Here is a 20,863-nt window from a genome sequence, read left to right as displayed (position 1 = left end):
GCTTGCTTCTATTTTTCTGTGTGATTGTCTTCTGTAGCGGATCTTCTCAGGACAGTATTTCCTGTTCGGTGATGTTTTATAAATTAAATTCCAATGATACAAAGTAAATTCTACTTGATATCTGAGTATCATCATATTATCTGAACGTGACTCCTTTGAAACACTATGAGAAATAACACACTGGTACCTATGAAGACTAGTCACAAGTGCTTCAGTATAGGCCAACAGTAAAAATAGGTGATTTTTTATTGTGACTAGGAACCTTACAGACAAGGCTTCACTCATTTTGAGGTAAGCTCCCTATAGCCTGCAGCACTATGGAACAGCAGATTGAAAATTCTGTTGCAGCTTCAATTTGTAAATTTAAAAGTAAAGGTTTTTTCCCCTGAATTAGTTATGGAGATTAATAATGTACATAATACAATGTTCCTTGTGTTACTTAATTTTATGTTCAATTCAATTAATTGTATGTTGTCCTTCAATTTAAAATATGCATCAAAACCTGTCTTGCATAATTGCACTCTATAAATTATTATGAGAAAATTAAAGGTTTTGATAGTTGAGTAGGTGGTAGGTGAAACTCACAGATGACAAAGAAGTCTTTAGGAATTGAGAGAAAAACACATTAGTTTGTTATTGCTATAAAAATTATTGGTGGTGATGCAGTAAACAATGGTGACATTTCATCTGTCATCTTAACTTTTACAGCGCCCCCTTTATGAATGAGGCAGTTCACACATCTCAGAAATATCACTTCAAGCTGTCTACAAACTGCAGAATGTAATGTTTCAAGAATGAAAACTGAGAATTCTATATTGTGCCAGGCAGTGCCATGTTGAGCATGTTGCTGTTAGGCTGAGATATGGCACCCTTACCCCAAGCCAGGCAGATTCTGAACCAGAAGTAGTGCTGCTGCATGTGTGGCACATGTGGCCCAAAAAGCTCTGCTAAGTGATGTTCTAAAAGACTGACTTTATTGGTACATACACATCACTGCACTAAGGCAACTATGCTACTTTCTATTTGGGAGCTGGAGGGTGCGGTATGTCTCAGCATGGCATTGCCTTGAGCCATACAGACATACATTGAGGTTTTTGATGCACAATGTTATAAGTAGTGAGTGGACACTAAAATTTTTGAAGCCACAGAATCATGGAATACATGGGATCCTGCTTATATACACTCTCCATTTCCTGACTTGCTTCCATCATCTTACTAGTTAAGCTAATACCAGATTCAGAAAAAAAAAGTTGTTGGTACAGTTTATATTCTGCATGAGTATATAGCCTAGGAACTGAGAAAAAACTATATCCTTATCTAAAGCATGCACTTACCTAAATTTAGTGTAAACAGTGCTCATTAATAAGGTCTGCACTAACTGTTTCATACCTTATTAAAAGCTTGTTACCATTTCAGAAACCTTATGTACTTAATACCAACCTAGAAACACAAATGATTAAGGCTGGTTTAAAAGTCTTGAAATTGACTCTCCTAATCAGTTTCACTAATCACTAATTTAAGGGGAAACAAATGAAGTGGAAAGACAAAATTGCAAACACAGGTGCTAGAGTATGTAGGACTGACACACCTAGAAACCACTATTGAGAAGAGGAAGTTGTGATGACTGGCTGTGTTAGGAGAATGGGAGGAGACTGTATCCCCAAGAATATTTCATAGAGAAAGCAGAGTTGCCCTTTATGGAACTACCGTGACATGCAAAAATGATATGAAGTTGTTCAACATCAATGAAAAGCTGGAAGAAGTAGGCAGAATCCCATCCAATCTGGAAGGAACATCTGGAATTGGGTACAGATCAACATGAAGTGGCTTTGATCCAGAGGATGGAAGAAAAGCAAGAAAGAAGGAAGCACTATGTTGTAAACTTGGACTCCAACTCAGACAACATATGGATCTGTGAAACTTGTAACAAGTTGTGTCACTTCTGAATTGGGCTTGTCAGCCACAAGTGGATTAATCAGACACCTGACCAGACCTCTTATGTGTACACCAGGATCCAGAGAATTGACAGTTGCCTGTATATATAATTTAAGGGAAATATACAAGTTAGAAAGTAGAGGCAGAGAGTATCTATGCATTTAAACAATGGCATATTTGCCAAGTGGCAAAGAAATTGAGACTGAAATTGTGTTATGCACTTAAGCAATTATACACTTACTCAATATGAATATAAGTGATAAGGCTTTACTCATATAATTCTACCAGGAAAACTTGTTAGTGTACATATAGCTTACACTGACAAAAATAGCTAACCAAAACAATTCAGTTAGCAAAAACACATTTATGCTGGTATAACAAAATCTAGACTATTTTTTTCTGGCATAAAGATATCACAAAGCAATTGCATAGCAACTAACATTACTATATTAACAACACGTGATGGGATAAACCTAGCCTTCTAGCTGCTTCAGCCCTCTGATGCTTTCTGATCCCAGTTTCATTCTCCAACTATACATTCCATTAGGTGAACATCAGATGGAACTGCTTGACTATGTAGCAGCAAAGTTCCATGAGGAAGCTGGCATCTTCAAGCTATTGGTATAAGCCCTTAATTATTTTACTTTCTGCATCAGCATTGTGTTTTCAGAATAGTTTGCCCTATTTTCTCATAATATACTTATTAATTTTGTATCATTATAATGCAGATCATTGACTCCATTATGGCACTCTTCCGTGTGGATTTTAGTGGCCGCGGGGAGTTGGCTGAACGGCAACAGAAACTTGCTCAGATGTTATCAAGACTCCAGAAAATCTCAGAGGGTAAGGAAGACTTTGCAAAAAAGAGTGAAAATCTCTGGAAGCTACTAAAAAGGCAGTTGCTAGTTACTGCCTAACACTACCACCAAATATCTCCAATGTATTTATCAGGTAGACGCTAGACAGCAAATCCTCTGTTGCCTTACATCACCCACCACTAGAAAATTATACTTCTGAATCATTTCACTTCAAACTGACCAGTATAAAACTCTCCAGGATTCTTCAAAATGTAGAGGTTTCTCAGAATTATTATTTTTTTACAGCAGTGTCTAGAAGCCCTAACTGAAAGAATTGGGGCACTTTGTAAATACATAGTAAGAGACAGCTTCTGCTCTAAAGAGTTTACATTCTAAACAGACAAGAGAAAAGTAGGAGGTAAACCACAGACCCAGAGATGTAAAGTAGCTTGTTCAGCTTCACATTCTCTTAGCACTATAAAATGTCACGAGGGATTATGACTGGATAAGTAGCAGGATGCATTCTTTCCTCTGTTTGGACTGATTCAGAACAGTAAGTTCTTCCTGCAAAAGTGTTCTTCTGCAGAATAAAAAAAAGAAAAGAAAAAACCTTCTAGAATTGGATTTTCAAAACTGCTCAGTAGGGGTGTGCAAAGTGGGCGGTATTTGATTCGGATTCAGCCTGAATTGGTGACAGTAATTTGATTCGTTGATTTGGATCACTGTCCCCGATTCAATTCGGCTGAATCTGAAGATTCGATACTTATTTGGAGAATCTGCAATTCAGCCCTAGACATAGTTTTAAATGTTTTTTACAAGCTCCCCACCAAACCCAGAAGTGGACCAGAAGTGGTTCTGGTCCACTTCCAGGTCTGCTGCCAAACGTGCTGGGGAGCCCCCCATGCTCCTGTGGGATGCTGCATCCACCCCAGCATCACAGCATTCACAAGGTAGGTAGAAAAAACATTTAAAGCTGTGTCTATATCCAAATCGCAGAATCTTTCAGAATCTTTCTGAATCAAGAGATTAAAGGGTCTCTTGATTCGATTCAGATTCAGAGATTCAGCCACCAAATTGAGTCTAATCTCTGCCAAATTGAAATCAGGGACCAAAGCTTTGCACAGCCCTACTGCTCAGCATTAGCTGACCTCTGCTATTACCCAAGTTAAATGGGAACAAAGCCCAGCAGTGATCATTTTTGAAAATTCTGTCCCTAAGTAATTCATACCAGAAGAGAGATGGAGAGACAGTCTCTTGTTTGTGAAGCCCTAGAACTGTTTAGCAAGCAACAGCTTCTTTTGTCCCATTTTTGCAATGATACGCATGAATTCCAACTGGATATCTTCCCCTTTCTCTTGTCCTTTGTTGTAGAATATAACGTGGCTGTGTTTGTGACCAATCAGATGACTGCTGATCCAGGGGCAACTATGACGTAAGTCACTTACCCTCCTTTTTTTCTTTTACACTGCCCCTTTCACATTGTATACTTAATGGAAATGGAAATTGGGGTTGCATGGGGAAGGACAAGCACATGTGTGAAAATACAACTTTTATTTTTAAACAGGATTGAGTCTGGCTATGACTGGCCCTCCTAGTGCGGTTAGCCCTTATACATTCATATGAATCTATGGCCATTCATTTTCTGCTTGTTGTTGATGGCTCCTTTTACTGGCTTGAATTTAAGACAGAAGTCAGGGTAGATACACATTTTTACAGATTTAACTAAATAAGCCATGTTAAAAGTGCTGACCAACATTTTTAGAAGTAGTTTATGGGCAAAGATGAAGGGTGGCAATTTTAAAATGTTCAGCAGTAACCTAACTCTGATCCTGTTAAAGTCCGTGGGAGCAGTAATAATTAGACTAACACTGAGCATTTTGACAATCCTACTTAAAGACATACATGTAACAAAAGCTTAGCTAAATCCTTTGTGATACATCTGTTTACCTGAGACTATCACACATTGTCTGACACTTAATTATAGTTGTTATTCCATGGAATTCAGAGACACTTAATCATTTTTTCTGAATGTAGTTTTCAGGCAGACCCTAAAAAGCCCATTGGTGGCCACATCTTGGCCCATGCTTCAACCACAAGGATCAGCTTACGGAAGGGGAGGGGGGAGCTGCGCATTGCCAAGATATATGACAGGTAAATTACCTCTTCTTTGTAGAGAGGACCTGTGTTACGTGGACAATTAATGGGAGACAAAATCCATGCTCCTGGGACGTGACAGCCTCAGAGCTGACAGTTAAATTTCAAATTAAACGTGTTTTTGGATTATATTTTGAGAAAAAAGAAAGACAACTTAATTAACCAGGTGATCTAATTTTAAACGTTCTCACAAGCAAATGAAATTGGAAATTCAATTAGCATAATTTCCACCATATATTTGTCTTAAGTAGACTTCAAAATTGGTATAATTGGTGGTCTGCTCCCAGGAAAGGTCCAAGGCTGGAATAATAGGTGCTTCCATGGATCAAGATTTATATTAACAACCTATATAAAGCTACAGAAAGAATAGATGAGGACTGATTTGCTTTAGCAGAACAGAAAAGGGACTTCCAGGTGGTATTCCTGGAATCTGGTGTGGCAAAAATAGAATACATGGATGAAAACCTAGATAGCCAGATTCTTTGGTTGTGACATGTCTCTTAACCAACCACCTCCCTTTCCACCCTTCTACCTCCAAACAGGAAACTTAAATCATAAAAAGCCCTGCATTTTTTGTGAAAGTTACTAGTCTTTATTTGTGAAGGACTTAAGAAGGAATTAACTAATATGCAGACCTTGGGAGGTTTTCACACTTTTTAATTACTGATCCTGACAGAAAAATGTCACAATGTACAAGTGGGCACAAGGGCTTTGATGAATATTTTAGCTTGTTTGTGCTGATAACATTTTGGGGACTGCATTTTGAAACAGAGAAGAGAGACACTTCCTTGCTTCTTTTACCCACCAGCCCTGAGATGCCTGAAAATGAAGCCACATTTGCCATAACTACTGGAGGAATTGGGGATGCCAAAGAATAAGCAGAAACCTGGCAAAAATCTCCATCTGAAAACAGCCCAGATAAAGCCAAAGTATCCAAAGTTACTGACTCCCTGATTACTTTGTATTTTTCAGGCTGAGTTTTGGATATTTAGAATTGGGAGCACACTAGAAAGTTATTAGGAGATCATATTTCAATGATCTAAACAGGAACTGGTTCATGTTATTTCTTTTAATGAAATTTGCAGCAGTCAGAAATTTACAAAGCAAAGAAACTTGTGACTCATTCAAGAAATGTCTTCTTTAGGGTTTGTGAGAAGTAAAGCTGTTTTATCCCATGGGCTTAATGTGACCTTTTATAGTTTATTGGGAAGAGAATGTCTGTGAGATAGGGTGTACACAGCATGGAATAAAACAGCATTGAAACAAACATAGTTTAAAAAAATGAGTGGTTAATACATAGAGGGGAAATGCGGTGGACAGAGACAGGAATACAGGACTTTGCTAAGATCTCACTGAGAATAGAAGAATGATAGTTACTTGAAGATAATTTTTAGAAATTTTAGTCTTAATTAGTGATTTATTTGTATTTAATTCTGTTTTAGACTATTTAACAATATTATGTATTTTCATGTTAATGGAAAATACCAAATTAGAACATCTCCTGTTCCCTATGCTTGTGTACAATACATATACTTTAAGTCAAACCCTGATCACCTGAACTGGCCTATTAACTTGTTGTGAGAACTTCAATGAGCAAACTAAACAGGATGGAGCCCAATATTTCAAATAAATAAGCAGAAAACAAAATGTGTAAATTAAAGAAACATTCCATATTTAACACTCTGAGGGATTTTTAGCACCTAGTAGCAAACCCTCTTTGTAGCCAAAAAAAGCCCAATGGGAAGCCAACTTTAGCACCTGGTTTGAGGGTTTCTATTCACCACTAAAAAGGTGCATTTTTTAACACAGTAATTAAAGTACAAGTGCTATCCTAAAGCAAAAGCACAGAGATGACAAATCACTTTAGTCTTAGTGCAAGAAACTCACTGTGGTTGACTACTCTTTCTTGATGTTGACTTCAATGTATTTGTTTCACAGTGAGACTACAGTGCATCGTCTTCACTATAGTATTTACCTTACGATAGGTCATATTCATCAATTATTTTGAGGCAAGAAACAAAACTTTTTAAAAAGTTAAGTCAGGTCTAGAGAAAAAATAAGGCATACCCTTTTTAATGACTTGCTCAGTCAGTTGTTTCCAGACTCATTCAGAGTGAAAAGAGAGAGTTTATTTTATGAACCATTTCTCTTCCCATTCACAGTTATATAATATCTATATGGCAACAAGACCAATTACTTTTTTTAGGAAAGGAACATTAGAAATATATATAATGTATGGTCTGAATTATTTAAATGCAGTTCAGGGAAGGCTGTCAGCATCATGCAACCAGTAAATGACAACACACATTGTGGAACCCAAGATAAAAGAAGCCCCAGCTTAATGCCAAAATGGTCTTGCAGATAGTTTAGATAACTTCTCTATTAAAATGTGGACTCAAGCAGGAAAACGTTTGAGAACTCCTGAGCTACACAGTTTGATCACAAAGTGGACAAAATATAAGATCTTGCCATCATATACAAATACCGATGATCATTCAAGAATTTAATAAATTTAATGTGGTCTAGTATGAATTTAAATACCAGGCAGGCCACCCACTTATATAGCATATAAACAAGCAATAAAAGAAGCTTTAATACATGACAAAAGTGTATTTCCCACTGTTTTATGGATGGGTCAGGGAATAATCTTCAAAATCGCTCTCGGATTTAATCAGAGTTTAGTTAGTTGTCAAAAAGGAGCTAGGCCCATTTTTAGTCTTGAGGAATAACTGACTATTGAATAAAATTATTTCAGTGGAGCATCAACTATTTGGCAAGTCAGTTAACTAGAAAGTGTTGTATTAACAAAACCATCAGTCCACAGTTGGGTTGCTTGTTGGTGAGACAACTGTGTATTGTCTACTAACTAATGTTCTGAGATCTTTAAGCATTACACAATACTATACATTCATTCCTTGATATTTTTTTTTAGCTTACTACACAGAACAGTGATTAAAGTGCAGTTTTTATCACTTCATATTGTGGTGTCTGATTAGCTAGGACAGGGACCAAAACATAGGGCCACCTGGCTGCATCTGGCCTGCAGAGCTCCATCATCCAGCTCCTAGTGCTGCCCCTGTGTTCAAATTAACCCATATAGTACATGCCAGACCAGCCCTGCACATAAGGCCTGGGATGTGCACCACATACCGTGCTGGCTCCAGGATCTGCACTATACCTGGTGCCAGCTCCAGCTCATCCAGTACTGTGCCACACAGGTTCCCTTCCTTTCCCACTGCCTTGTGCCTTCCCCTGCCAGTCCAGGATGTGCACCACACACAGCGCAGTCCTTGACCAGTGGTGTGGGCACCACGTACAGCACTGATTGTGAACCAGCTACCATGTGTGGTACAGATCCCAGACCAATGCAGGGGAGAGTGGCCACCGTGTGCAGCGCAGATCCTAGAACAGACACTGTGGGCACTTGTCTAGCACGGGGGTGAGAGGAGTTCACAGGTCCAATCCTGCCAGTGGACCAGCCCCATGCCACTCATCCAGCCTATGCTGCCTGGAGTTTGACACCCCTATATACAAAAACTGATTATCCAGAATTATAGTGACACTAATCATTTGGGATAACTGAAGTTCTGTTTTATTGGTTTGCAACATCTTTTGTCAGCTTTTACAAAAGTAAGGGCGTAGAATTTGTGTAGGCCAGATCCTCCCTTCTGTGAGCGGGGAAAGACTTTTGCAAAGGACAAGAAACTCACTTTGGATATGTTGCGGGGCAACAAGGCTGCAAAGAGCAGATGTTTCCTAGCCTTCCACCATGCCTTAAAAAAGTGTTTTTTTCTATGGTTGATATGAAACTGCAGAGCTGATATTACTCCTTCCACTTACCCCAACTCACACCCCTATGGGGCTTCCCAACTTCCACTTGCTATGGCATTGGGCTTTGTAAAGCTTCAAGAATTAGAGAAATCCAATATCGTAAGCAACATTAATTTCAGTTACAAACCTATGAAATCCTACTGATTTCAGTGGAATTACACATCTATGACAGAAAGCAGCATTTAATCAATCATTATTACTAGGTTTAACACTTCAAAACATTAGCTGACTAATCTCTTTTAAAACATGAACCAGTTAGATGCAACGGAACACTTTTAAGTAGAGCCAGTTCTAGCAGAAACTAAAATATCTTGGCTCATTTATCTTAGCAAAATGGAGGCTGAAAGGATTTGTTTACTTTGTATAAATGCATAATAAGGGGACAGGGAGAGAAACACACTTTAAAGGACAGCGTTGGTACAAGAAAAGGTATAAATAGAGGGCAAATAAATTCAGTTTGGAAACCAGAAAATCCTAACTATTAGTATAATCTAATCATGGGGCCATTTGGAATTATGGGGGGGGGAGAAAAGGTAGCTAATTTTAAAATGGCCCTTGAACAGTTTATGAAAGGGTTCATATGCTACTGGTGCTGCAGTAGGAGGGGGCTCCTGCACTCAACCCTGGAGTCACTCCCAGTCCTAGCATATTTTAGAGCATGGCAGGGAGAAACATCTGAGCAGTCTAACATTACCCTGAACATCATCACTTCATGTAGTTTTTGCCCAGGTTGTTGCGAACGATCTGGAGAGCTGCCGGGCCTGCACACAGGCACATTCATTTAACCCAACGGAATATCTGTCTGCTTTCCATTTCCTGGAAGCTGGGGAAGAGCGAGCATCATGGCTGCCCCGCGCATTGCACCACGATCGCTCCTGAGCGGCCTGGAGGCCAGAAGTGCAGGCTCGCGCAAGGCCCTGCCTGCTGGGCAGACACACCGAGCTCGGGGCGGAGTGTGACACTGGGCAAGGGACGGTCTTCGGGCAGCAGAAGAAAGCCACACGGGGAGATCCCCAAGCGCTGCAGCAGACACGGGTTATTGTCGCCGCAGTGCAATGCGGCCTCCCGAAACTGCAGCCCGATAAGGCAAAAGGCCTTATTCTTCAACCACGATACGCCCCACCCTGTACGTGGTTTCACTGCCCTTTCGCTCCTGCCCCGCTCCGATGCCGGCTGAGCGAAACCTACTGAAGAATTTTACGCAAAATGGACGACGCTTCCTTCCCGTGGCACATCCAGCTCAGAGCCAGGGCCCGCTACGCAACCTTCGTACGCCTTGTCCTTACGTAACGTGCCGCTCGGCCCGGGCCTTCCCCCTGGTTCATGGCTAGGTTGTGTGATTAGCACTTTGCATAGGCGACTTTTAGGAATAGGGATAACGTTGCCTTCCTACGCGAGGCTATGACTCCACCGGAGAACCCTACGTCACTTTCTTAAGGGGTCAGTTCTAGCCTGCTTATTCGCAAGGGGCCGCCTGCGTACTCGGAATTCGAGAATAGGCGTTGCTCCTTGGACACGTAGCCTACGTAATGTTCGGGCCATCCTTAACGTAAGCGGAGCGCGCTAGGGTGGCGGCGGCCATTTTGTGCCGGGAGCCCGGAGGAGGAAGACGCTTGGTGTCCGCGCCCCACGGGCCCCGCTGCGCCCCGAGCCATTCGTGGCCCTTGCCAGTCGGTCTTGGCAGAGGCATTCTCTTGCTGCGAAGCCGCTCTTCCCCCTCGGGAAGCCAGGCGGCTGCCGCCCCGCCGCCGGGATACAGCAGCCGTCGCCGCCCGCCGCGCCGCCCTCCCCTCGCGCGCTCAGCCCCGCTCCCCCCGGCACCATGGACTCTATGCGCAGCTTCGGGGACCGCGGCCGCGACCGTGACCGCGGAGGGTGAGTCTCATCTCCTCCTTTCCCCCATCGGGGCCCGCTAGGGGGGAGGACCCCCCCCGCCTGGTGTCCCCCCCGGGTCCCCTCGCCTGGGGACGGGTTGCAGCCTTCGCCCCCGGCCCCGCTCCTCATGGCGTGGCCTAACTGCCCCAGAGAGCTCCCGCCTTTGGGGAGATGCTCCGACATGTCCTGTGGGGCGGCCCGACCAAGCCCTCCTGGGTGACCCTGGCTAAGATGTAGGGACTCTGCTGGACGTGGGGAGTAGGTCCCGGTTCAGTCTCCAGCCTGCATCTCTTTCGGCAACCGGGATCTTCTCTGCAAAGGGCACAAAACATTTTGATTCCCTTCTCGTGTGGCTCTCCAGGTCTCGCTTCCTCCTGGGACCCAGCTCAGCGTGAAGAGAGTTGGTCTCTTGATTGTTTGCAACAATCTGGTATCTCCAAAATACTTGATAGGAAATATGTGAGCAGATGTGAATTACTTGGGAAGGGGAAGGGAATTGAGGCAGGGTAGTGGTTTTATTGTAAATCTCCACAGAAAATTAAAATTGCACATAAAATAAGTTAAAATGGCATATAAGAACTTGGCTTCTGAGAAATGAGGAAACACCTTTATTTTTTCTTCCTTGAAAACGGAAAGACTGATTTTTATGGGACTGGTAAGAAGGAAATAGCCTGCTTTCTACACTTGCATTTACTTTCTCCTCTTGCCTTGGTGAGTTTCAGGGGATTTTTTTTTCTTGTGTACATTGAAGTGCTTATTAATGTTATCTCTCTCAGAGTAGGGGGAGCACAGAGCTGCACTCTCATTTTATGTTTACATTCTCCACACATCTTCTAAAATGAAAAGATCCTTTCAGTTACTTGACAGGGAAGCAGGCCTTGGTGTTTTTCCACTGTGAGCTTTCCAGCTGGTTCAAGGCAAGGACATTGGGGTAAACACATCTGCAAGTTGTTGATAGTGGAGGCCTTGCTGTTTTTTGGAGTTGAGTGAATACTAGTGTGCAGAATTGTATTTAAAGGGCCAGTCTCAAGCCTTAAGACGCCCCTTTTTGATGTATTTCCATTTGTAAGCTGTTATTTGGGGGTAATTTTTTCTTGATTCTAAATAGGCATTTAATTTTAAGAATTCTACTTATGAGATTTATTTTTAAGCCATTCTTGGTGTAGGACCCACTAATGTAGACTCTCCTGTACTTTTTGGGTATTAGACTGATACCGAAACACTTTACTGCAATGACTGTTAGATGTGTGGAGTAATCAAAGAAAAGGTTAATTTCATTTAACTAAAATGTTCTACACCTCTTTCATTTTGAATGCAAGCAGTTTAAAAGACTGTGTGAAAAGTGCAGAATCAGAAAGGGAGAACTACTTGCCCATGCCCTCTCTTTAGGGTTCCAGTCACACACAATGTATATTAACCCTGATTTCATTCAGAGTAATCCACTTATTTCGCCACCTGTTGTAATAACAAAAAGTATTTCAGTGATGTATCTTTATGCACTTCATCTTTTAAGATGCAAAGCCATTTTTAATGATTTGCAGTCATCAAGATGGCACAGGAGGTTTGAAAGATAACAGACATTTCCCCTAGCAGGGTGGCCAGATTCCAGCTGGATGTCACATTCTGCTTGCTGTCAGTTCCCATTGTATAGTCAGCTGGCTATGCAAGTCTTCCTTACTTCCCATCTTGAACAAACTAGGTGACTAGGTTTGGAAGTGATGCTGTGCACTGAATAATCTGATACTTCATTCTGTTTTAGAGGTAGCTTCACTACAGTGGTTGACATGATAGCTGTTTATTTAATATCAGTCAGTAGTGTTATTATTGAACTAGTAAAAATGTGGAATAAATTTATGCAAATCAGTAGAAGTACTCCAGACGAATGTCCAACATGTCTGGTCCTGTGGGCCAGGTGGATGGCATGGAGCCAGTCCATGGGTAGCATCAGGAGCATGGAGCTGCATCATCTGGCCTGAGGAGTTGAATTTGGTGTCAGTAGTCTTGATAACTATGGCTCCTAAAGCCACAGCAAGAGCCCTGCAGGCCAGATAACACCACTCTGCACTCCAGATCTGGCTCTTGGGACTCCCCACAGGTCTGGAAATTTGGGAGTGGCAAGGCAGCAGCATTGATTGCCACAGCTTTGGGGTTTGCTCTGCCACTGCTTGCTCCATCCCCGAATGTATGGACCTGTGAGGAGACTTGTGGTATGCAGACCATATCTTGGTCACCCTAATCTAGTTTTATACTGGTATAATTGGAATTGAAAATCTTAAACATAATTTGTAGTTGCACCGTAACTTATCGCAGAATCATAGAAAATTAGGGTTGGGAAGGGCCTCAGGAGGTCATCTAGTCCAACCCCCTGCTCAAAACAGGACTAGCCCCAACTAGATCATCTCAGCCAAGGCTCTGTCTATCTGGGTTTTGAAAACCCCCAAGGATAGAGCTTCCACCACCCCTCTGGGTAATCTGTTCCAGTATTTTACTGCCTTCCTAGTGAGAAAATTCTTCCTAATATCCAACCTAAACTTCCCTTGCTGCAACTTAAGACTGTTGCTCCTTTGTTCTGTCATCTGCCACCACTGAGAACAGTAGCCTCCCGGTTCAGGTAGTTGAAGACTGCTGTTATGTCTCCTTGGTCTCCTCTTCTCTAGACTAAATAATCCCAGATAAATAATGGAATATCTAAGACCATAGAGAAAGGAAAGAGGGTTGTTAACACCTGTTGGGTGAAGAGCAGTTAGTAGGAATCAAGTATATTATAATGGACCATTAAGTCTGTTAGTTCTGAGGGAGTCAACTGACTAGAAATGCTGCTGTGCTGTTCTAGACAGAAAATCATCTTCCTTGCTTAAGACATACAATCCAATTTTATAGGCCTTATTTTGGGGGGGAAAGGTTTGTGAGGTGCATACAAATATAGTATATATTTTTGTATATTCCCTTTGGGTGGTCATTAGCAAATGTTAATTACCAAATATTTTAGTCCCAATTTTTTTTTTTTTTTTGCTTTTGCTTATGTTGTTTTGTAAGTAGTTTTGACCTCCCTGGGGCTATCCATGTCAGTAAAGTTACTTAAGTCATGCCCTTAACTCACATTGTCAATCAGAGACAGATCCAAGGCTGCTGGAATACTTCTGTAAATAGTAACTTGGACTGGCTTCAGATCTTGGCCTAAAGAAAAAATCACGAATAATAAAATACAAAAATAATAATTTATTGTTTGTAAATTACTTTTAGAATCTTTTGTTAAAAATTACAGAACAATTAGCAGCTGTCATGTTGATGAGCTGATACAGAACAGGACTAAGAAATAAGCCATTTTCATGTTGAAAGTGAAAGGGGCTGTCAAAACTGCAAATTGTGTTTTTGTTTTGTTTTGTTTTTAATGTTTACCCTGGATGAAAAGTGGATTAACTCCTATTGAGAGTAGTAGTGAATTTGATTTGACATTTAGCAGTATAATTCCTTTTCCAGTCAGACGTTAGGTTCTGCTTTCTTCTTTGAATCCTACCCTGTACCTTGGGTTGGGAAAGTTTGTGGGTATACCTAGTTAATATCAGCATGGAAGCCCATTTTAAGTGTTACAGATAACTAGGATTGTTTTTTAAAAATGAGATTTTTTACTCTACTGTTAAGTTTACATTTCAATCAACTTGGACAACATTAGAAAAAAGAAAAAGCTCGCTTCATTTCAGTTGTTATTTTTTCATTTTTAGATTTTCAGTTGTAGGCACTCATGCACAAGGATGGCGCTGTGTTTATTGGCAAGCACTGTAGCAATCATCTTTTTATGAGCAGTGTAAATAAATCAAATGCTTTTCTTGGTTGCAGGTTTTTAAATGCCCTTTAAAAAAAACTAATCTTAGATTTAGGGTGAAATTTCAACTGACAGTATTTAGAATGGCAACTTCTACATAGATCTGGTAGAGTAATGAAACCAGTAACTGTTTTAATAACAATTTTGAAGCTGTATTAAGTCAGCATTTAGAGTAGGTACTGTGTCAGTCAGTGCTGTAGTCTTCAGCCACTCCCAACAGTTGTTGCAACAGCTCGCATTTTCTGATATAAATAAACAAAGTAATTTCTTATGAATCCCCTGCTTCCTAAAACTAAGACTTAAGTGGAAAGTAAGGGGTACTGATTTCTGAATGTCTTTGCTAGACTCATTCTTGCACAATTCTTTTTTCTTGAAATGGTCACTAGAAATGTTTAAGATGAGTTAGCAAACTTTTGTACCTTCCTGGGCTGCAAGTCTACCCCTTCTTGCCCCAGCTCCCCTATTTGCAGCGAGGGTAAGTGTTGCAGGGCAAGATTGGGGGGAGTGGGAGGGTGGGAGTTGAGTTGGAGAGCAGGGTGACTACAGAAGGGATGGGTGGCTTAGTGCAGCTCCATTCTACCTGTCCCCCTGGAGTGGGTAAGACCTGTGAGGGTCAGATCCAGCCTGCAGACTGTTGCTAGCCCCTGATCTAAGAGACAGGGCCCAATTTCCATCGTCCAGACCTTTCTGCTGTGGCCCCAGGGAAGGTTCTAGCTGCTTTGTAACTGGTACAGTTCTACCAAGAGAAAATGCCATAATTTTGAGACCTGTTTGCTTCTGATTTGAACAGTTGCATTCCATTGTCTTCTATTTGTTGACTTCCTGGCAAGGAAAGAACAGGTGGGAAACAAACTCATTATTTTTGTGTTGAATTGATTATCACGTGGGTCTTGTGTGGCATACTTTGCACTGATGGAACAAGCTTTCAAAAAACTTTCCAAACTTTTATGTGTAAAACAGTGGCAGCCAACCTTTTTGGCAGGCATGCTACAAATTAACTCTGCCCCTTTCCTGAGTGCCAGTTTAGTTCTTTTCCCCTGCCCAGTTTCCTGCAATTTCTGCCTTATTTGCTGGTGCTGCCGTGCTGCTTGTCCTCTCCCTGGTCTACTGTGAGGCACATGGAGAGACTGCCCATGCCGCTTGTGGCGCATGTGCTTCAGGTTGGTCACCCCTGAACTAAAACAAATGTCATGGATATGCTAACAGAATTGTCTTGAGACAGAAGACATTTAGGCTAGTGGTTCTCAACCTTTTTATAGACTCAATATATCGCTGCATAACTTGTGACTTGAGCAGCACCGCATTCCAAAAGATTATTTATAACAGTGCTTACCTGCTTAAAGCAGGGCTTGGGAGGAGTAGGAGCAGCTGGCGGGTCTGACCTGCACTTCTGTAAGTGGGCTAAGGAGGAGTGTTTGGATGGAAAGAGCCTACACTGATCTCCTAACCAGAGCCTGTGCTTATTTTGCCTACTTTGTCTGTCCTGGTAGCACACTTCAGAGGCTCTTCTGGCACTCAAGGGTGCCTTGGCCCCTGGTTAAGAAACACTGCTCTAGTCAGGAGCCTGAAGATAAGTGCTGTCCTAGGAAGGAATTACACTGGATTGGATCTAGGGTAAAATTTATTGGATTAGGGTAGATTTACCTTGATTTGGGGGTAACAACATGTGATTATAACATCCCCCCCCCATGGTCTTCCTGTTTGTAAATCGGCAGCTTAATTGAAGAACAGTTTTCAAAATGTTTGAGATCTGAAAATACAAGAGAAGTGAACTTCATTTGTAACTCGCTTTTTTTTTATAATTAATATTGGTTGTTCCCCACCCTTCCCTTCAGGTTTCTTTCTCCAAAGAAATTTGGTAATCCAGGAGAGCGTCTCCGTAAAAAGAAGTGGGACCTTAATGAGTTGCCCAAGTTTGAGAAGAACTTTTATGTGGAACATCCAGAAGTGGCAAGGCTCACTGCAGTACGTTTTCTTTTTTTCTGTTCTTTTCATTTTTGGTATACTGGGGGGAATTTTTAAAGGTGGTAACAGTTCCCAAAACTTATTGGGATCATTGCATTTTCCCTCTCCACAGCCTGTTGTGTATGTATGCTATATACAGAAGTATTTCTTTTGGTTGCTTGTTCAGTTACTTTCAGAGTTACAGATATGGCATATTTCATAATTGTAAACTGCATTGTTCTGAAACTTTCCTGGAATAGTGTTTGAGGCAAACTGGAAAGTTAAGGGAAAACTTGCTGAAACAGCCCACTCCACTGCTGCTAGTGGATGAGTAATTAGGAACGAAAAAAAAAAAGGTAGTTACAACATATTGTTGTCTTCTGGTAATATTTTAATCCCATCTTTCTGTTTTTGGTGCATTTTTTTTTTGGTTTTTCCCTTTCCCCAGTCCTTCGGTTCTCTTCTAGAAACTGAAAGATGTCTCCTGTAACTTAATGCATCACTTCTATATTGTTCAGCACTTTCTGACAGGAAAATTATTCATAAATGCTCCTTGCACAAGAGTTCTAGATTATGATCTACAGCATGGAGTTCTGCATTTAGCTCCCAGTTTAATTGCATTAATGTAAGGGGAGGGGCTACCCTGCCTCCTTCCCATCCTTAGTCAGTAATCTATTTCATTGTCCCTCTTTTATCTAATAACAGACCTCTGAAACCAAGTTGTCAGTGAAACTGTTAGGGAGTCTCTTGACAGTTGCTATCAGAAGCATCTGAACCAAGTTGTCAGTGAAACTGTTAGGGAGTCTCTTGACAGTTGCTATCAGAAGCATCTGCACCAAGTTGTTGCTCAACACTTAATTGGATTTTTTTGTTTGTTTCCATAAATAGTTTGAGGTTGAAGAGCTGCGAAGGAAGAAGGAGATTACAATTAGGGGGGCAGAAGCCTGCCCCAAGCCTGTGTTTGCCTTCCACCAGTGTAACTTTCCACGTAAGTATTCTGTTGTTCAAGATAGTAGTAGTTCTTGTTTGGGAAAGGGAGGAAGTCCTAGGAAGACGTGTTGCTAATCAAACCTGTTTAGTTCTAGGAGTTTTTTCAGATCTACATGTAGCCTTGTAGAGTTTAATTAGAAAAATAAACCTTTTAAGGAGATGTTGACTTGTTGTCATTGAGACTTAAAAGTGTGAAACCTGAAATTGTTCTCAGTCCAGGCTGTTTAGGCCAACTTCCCTTGCATCTGTCTTCAGATTTGATTTCTTCTGTTCATATTTAAGTAGTTTGCCTTCACTGTCTCTTTAAATTGCAGAGTATGTAATGGATGTCTTGATTGATCAGAACTTTTCAGAACCTACCCCGATTCAATGCCAGGGTTTCCCACTGGCCCTCAGTGGTCGTGACATGGTGGGCATTGCTCAGACAGGCTCTGGGAAGACATTGGCGGTATGTTTGACATTCTGTTGCTTTATATGAATTTCTGTTTGGTTTCTGGTTGCTCTTCTTGCCTTGCCATTTAGACAAGTGCAAAGAGTGAGGTAACGTTTTAAAAACACCTGTTATATTATGGAGTAAAGACTTAAGAAAATAGCATATGAGTTTACTTTGAAAGCGTGATCTTCTCTGTTTTCTAATAGTTAATACCTTTTTAAAGTTGGGTTGTTAGATGCCTGGATGTGGTCATCCAAGTTTGAAAACTATTGGGTTGAGTAGAGGTGTCTTGCCTGTTCTAATATATGGGATATTGGCTGTTTTAGCAAAGATATAAGGCTTTATAAATGTGCCCTTCTCTTGATCCAAGATGGTAATCATTGACCTGATATAACTGAAATTTTGTTTCATTTTAATCTCAAAAACCTGTTTCTTTTGTTTCAGTATTTGTTACCTGCAATTGTTCATATCAACCACCAGCCGTATTTGGAGAGGGGAGATGGTCCAATTGTAAGTGTTACTCAATTTTCTGTCTGGAAACTTACAGATGCATTTTCATAAATATGGCATAGAAAAGAAACAGAGAACTGTTTGTTGGGACAGTGTGGGCAGCCCCTTTCTTGTACCCATGGAAATCGTTACGTTGCAAGTTTTGATGTAGTGCAGTCTTTTTCAGGCAATAGAGTGTTAACAAACTAATAAGCTCTATCCTGGATTTATTTCTTTCACAGTGTTTAGTTCTAGCTCCTACACGAGAGCTGGCACAACAAGTGCAGCAGGTAGCTGATGATTATGGCAAATGCTCAAGACTGAAGAGTACTTGTGTATATGGAGGAGCACCCAAAGGTCCCCAGATCAGAGACCTGGAGAGAGGTAATACTGTTCTTGCTTCTTTAAATATCCCATGTGTTTCAGAAGTTAGAATTCAGGTGATTTATAGAATGTCAATCTTGTTCTCCTTGTCGTTTTAAAGTCACTAGGAAAAGGGGCAAAGGGTGAGTATTGACCTACCTACAGTAATTTAGTGCAACTTTCACCTCTGCTTAGTATGTGGGCACAATACCATATTTGCCTGACCCCAAGATGACTTCTCAATAATTGGAGTCTGTACACGGGAAAACTTTATTTCCTTAATCCAATTCTATACATGGAAAATTGTAATAATTGGAGGGTTGTCTTATATTCGTCCCACCACCACTACAGTGGCGTAAGCAGCCTGCCCCCCTGCTGCCTGCCTGCCTCCTTCCAGTGATGTCTGTATCTCCACCTGCACAGTTTGAACTCTTTAAGCATTTTGCCTTCAGAGGTGTACAAATAGTAAACCCATTTCTGTTACAGCAGAATCTTGTTTAAAAAGACTCTTAATATACTTCAAACTCTCTTTTTCTTTAAAGCTATACTCTAGCGTTTCTTTAAAGCTGTACAGGGAGCTTTTCTTATTGTGTACAATTGCCTGTTCCATCTCTTGCAGCTATTGCAGTCTCTTAAGAAGGGTTCAGAGGTAGGCTTACTGTATTGAAGGGTTCACAGTTTTGCATGGGTTATAAAAATAAGTGCTCAAATTACTTCTCTGTCATATCCAAGGCCCAGTTCATGGTTATGTGTTAAAGTACAATAGCCCAAACCAAGGAACTCTAATGTAATGCATGGCATGAATAAGGTGCATTCGGAAAGCTGTTCACACATAAATTACATGCATCTTATTAGGAAATCCATGTTTCTCTTCATCTTACAATGTTTTGCTGCTAAGGGAAAACATTCTTGAAAAATTAAGTAGTTCAGTGGATAAAGCATACTGGAAGGCAGCAGGGCAGCTTTTCCTGAGTAAATTACAGTGCACTCAGGGGAGCAGGGATTTGAAGTTGAGATTACACATGCTGATCTGTGGGGTCTTAATTTGGTGCTCTGTACACAGTCAAGGCTCTACAAAATAGACATCTTATCTTCTAGAACTGTAGCATTTGGTTGGAAGGTATTGTAAAACGTGATTCCCCTGCTCCCTCACACCCTTCTTTTACCATTTTTGTTCAAATATGACCCACCAATAATTAGATTCTGTATAGAGGTCCACCAGTACATCAGTCTGATATCGGATCAGTACTGATATAAAGAAAATTGGCTGTATCAGAAATTGACCCAATTTCTGCAGCCCATAGTTTGGTTGGTAAATGCTTATGCATGTGTGCAGCTGCAACACAGCACATAAGTGGCAAGGAGCAGAGCCTGACAGCTTGGAGAGAGCTGTGTGTAGCTGGTAGGTCTGTTGTGATGCAGATCAGTGCCCCCCACAGTAAGGGAGGGGAGGCAGTGGGACAGGGGCAGATGCTGCCCAGCTGGGGCGGGGTATGGGATGGAGTTGCAGTTCTTGGGGTGGGGCAGGAGGGCTCCCATTCCTGTGTGCATCCTGTGGGGAGGGGGGGTGAATGGAAGGTGCATCTGCCCCAGATGTGTACAGGGCAGGGCGGGCTGCAGGCTGGAGCTGGGCTGGGCTGGGCTGGGCTGGGCTCGGGGAAGGTGGTGGTGCTGGGAGGGAGGCTGAAGGGAGCTTCAGCCATCCCAGATTTCACCATAGCCCCCCTCCCAGTGCCACTGCTGCCGGCCCCAAGCCCAGCACCTGCCGAGAGGAACCCAGTGCAGCTGTGGTTCTAGCCTGCAGCTGCAGCCTGCCCACCTTGCCCCGTGTTGATCTGCCCCTCCCCCTCCCCCCATGTTCTGTGTCCCACCCTGGCTGGGCAGTCTGTCTCTGCCCCACTCCTTCCTCACAGCAGAGGGCGTTGACGTGCCTCCCCAACACCCCTTCCTTCCCCTCTTCCCTTTTACCACAGTGGACTTACCAGCTGCACACATCAGCTGTATCAGAAATCAGATCGGTATTGGCCTATAAGCTTCCTTAAAAATTGGCCATTGGTATGGGCCCCCAAAATCTCCATCAGTTCACCCCTATTTCTGTATATGGAAAATGTATATAATTGTTAGTTTTCTAGGTATAGAATCTAATTATTGGAGGTGCACCTTGAATTTGTCCCCCTCCCACTGCTACAGCGGGGAAGATTAATCTGGAGGGAGGGTGTCAGGTGGCTA

The 20,863-nt window shown here is 41.7% G+C and overlaps 2 protein-coding genes across 2 annotated transcripts in view; both read left to right on the top strand.

Moving 5' to 3' along the window:
* DMC1 (DNA meiotic recombinase 1) overlaps window positions 1-7,229 on the top strand; it is a 29,736-nt gene extending 22,507 nt beyond the window's left edge. Inside the window, exons 9-13 of the mRNA XM_019544924.1 lie at window positions 2,483-2,556; window positions 2,664-2,778; window positions 4,104-4,164; window positions 4,767-4,883; window positions 5,695-7,229. Of these exons, the coding sequence (XP_019400469.1) occupies window positions 2,483-2,556; window positions 2,664-2,778; window positions 4,104-4,164; window positions 4,767-4,883; window positions 5,695-5,764 (437 nt within the window). The 3' untranslated portion in view covers window positions 5,765-7,229. The remainder of the gene's footprint in view (window positions 1-2,482; window positions 2,557-2,663; window positions 2,779-4,103; window positions 4,165-4,766; window positions 4,884-5,694) is intronic.
* A 3,070-nt stretch (window positions 7,230-10,299) lies between these two features.
* The window catches only part of DDX17 (DEAD-box helicase 17), a 24,625-nt gene continuing 14,061 nt past the window's right edge, over window positions 10,300-20,863 (top strand). The window contains exons 1-6 of the mRNA XM_019544922.1: window positions 10,300-10,592; window positions 16,251-16,380; window positions 17,248-17,347; window positions 17,664-17,797; window positions 18,227-18,292; window positions 18,514-18,655. Coding sequence (XP_019400467.1) covers window positions 10,540-10,592; window positions 16,251-16,380; window positions 17,248-17,347; window positions 17,664-17,797; window positions 18,227-18,292; window positions 18,514-18,655 — 625 coding nt within the window. The 5' untranslated portion in view covers window positions 10,300-10,539. The remainder of the gene's footprint in view (window positions 10,593-16,250; window positions 16,381-17,247; window positions 17,348-17,663; window positions 17,798-18,226; window positions 18,293-18,513; window positions 18,656-20,863) is intronic.

The sequence above is a fragment of the Crocodylus porosus genome, unplaced genomic scaffold (genome assembly GCF_001723895.1).
Source record: "Crocodylus porosus isolate Cpor-Errol unplaced genomic scaffold, CroPor_comp1, whole genome shotgun sequence".
NCBI classification, from domain to species: Eukaryota; Metazoa; Chordata; order Crocodylia; family Crocodylidae; genus Crocodylus; species Crocodylus porosus.
This window is presented reverse-complemented; position numbering and strand designations above follow the sequence as displayed.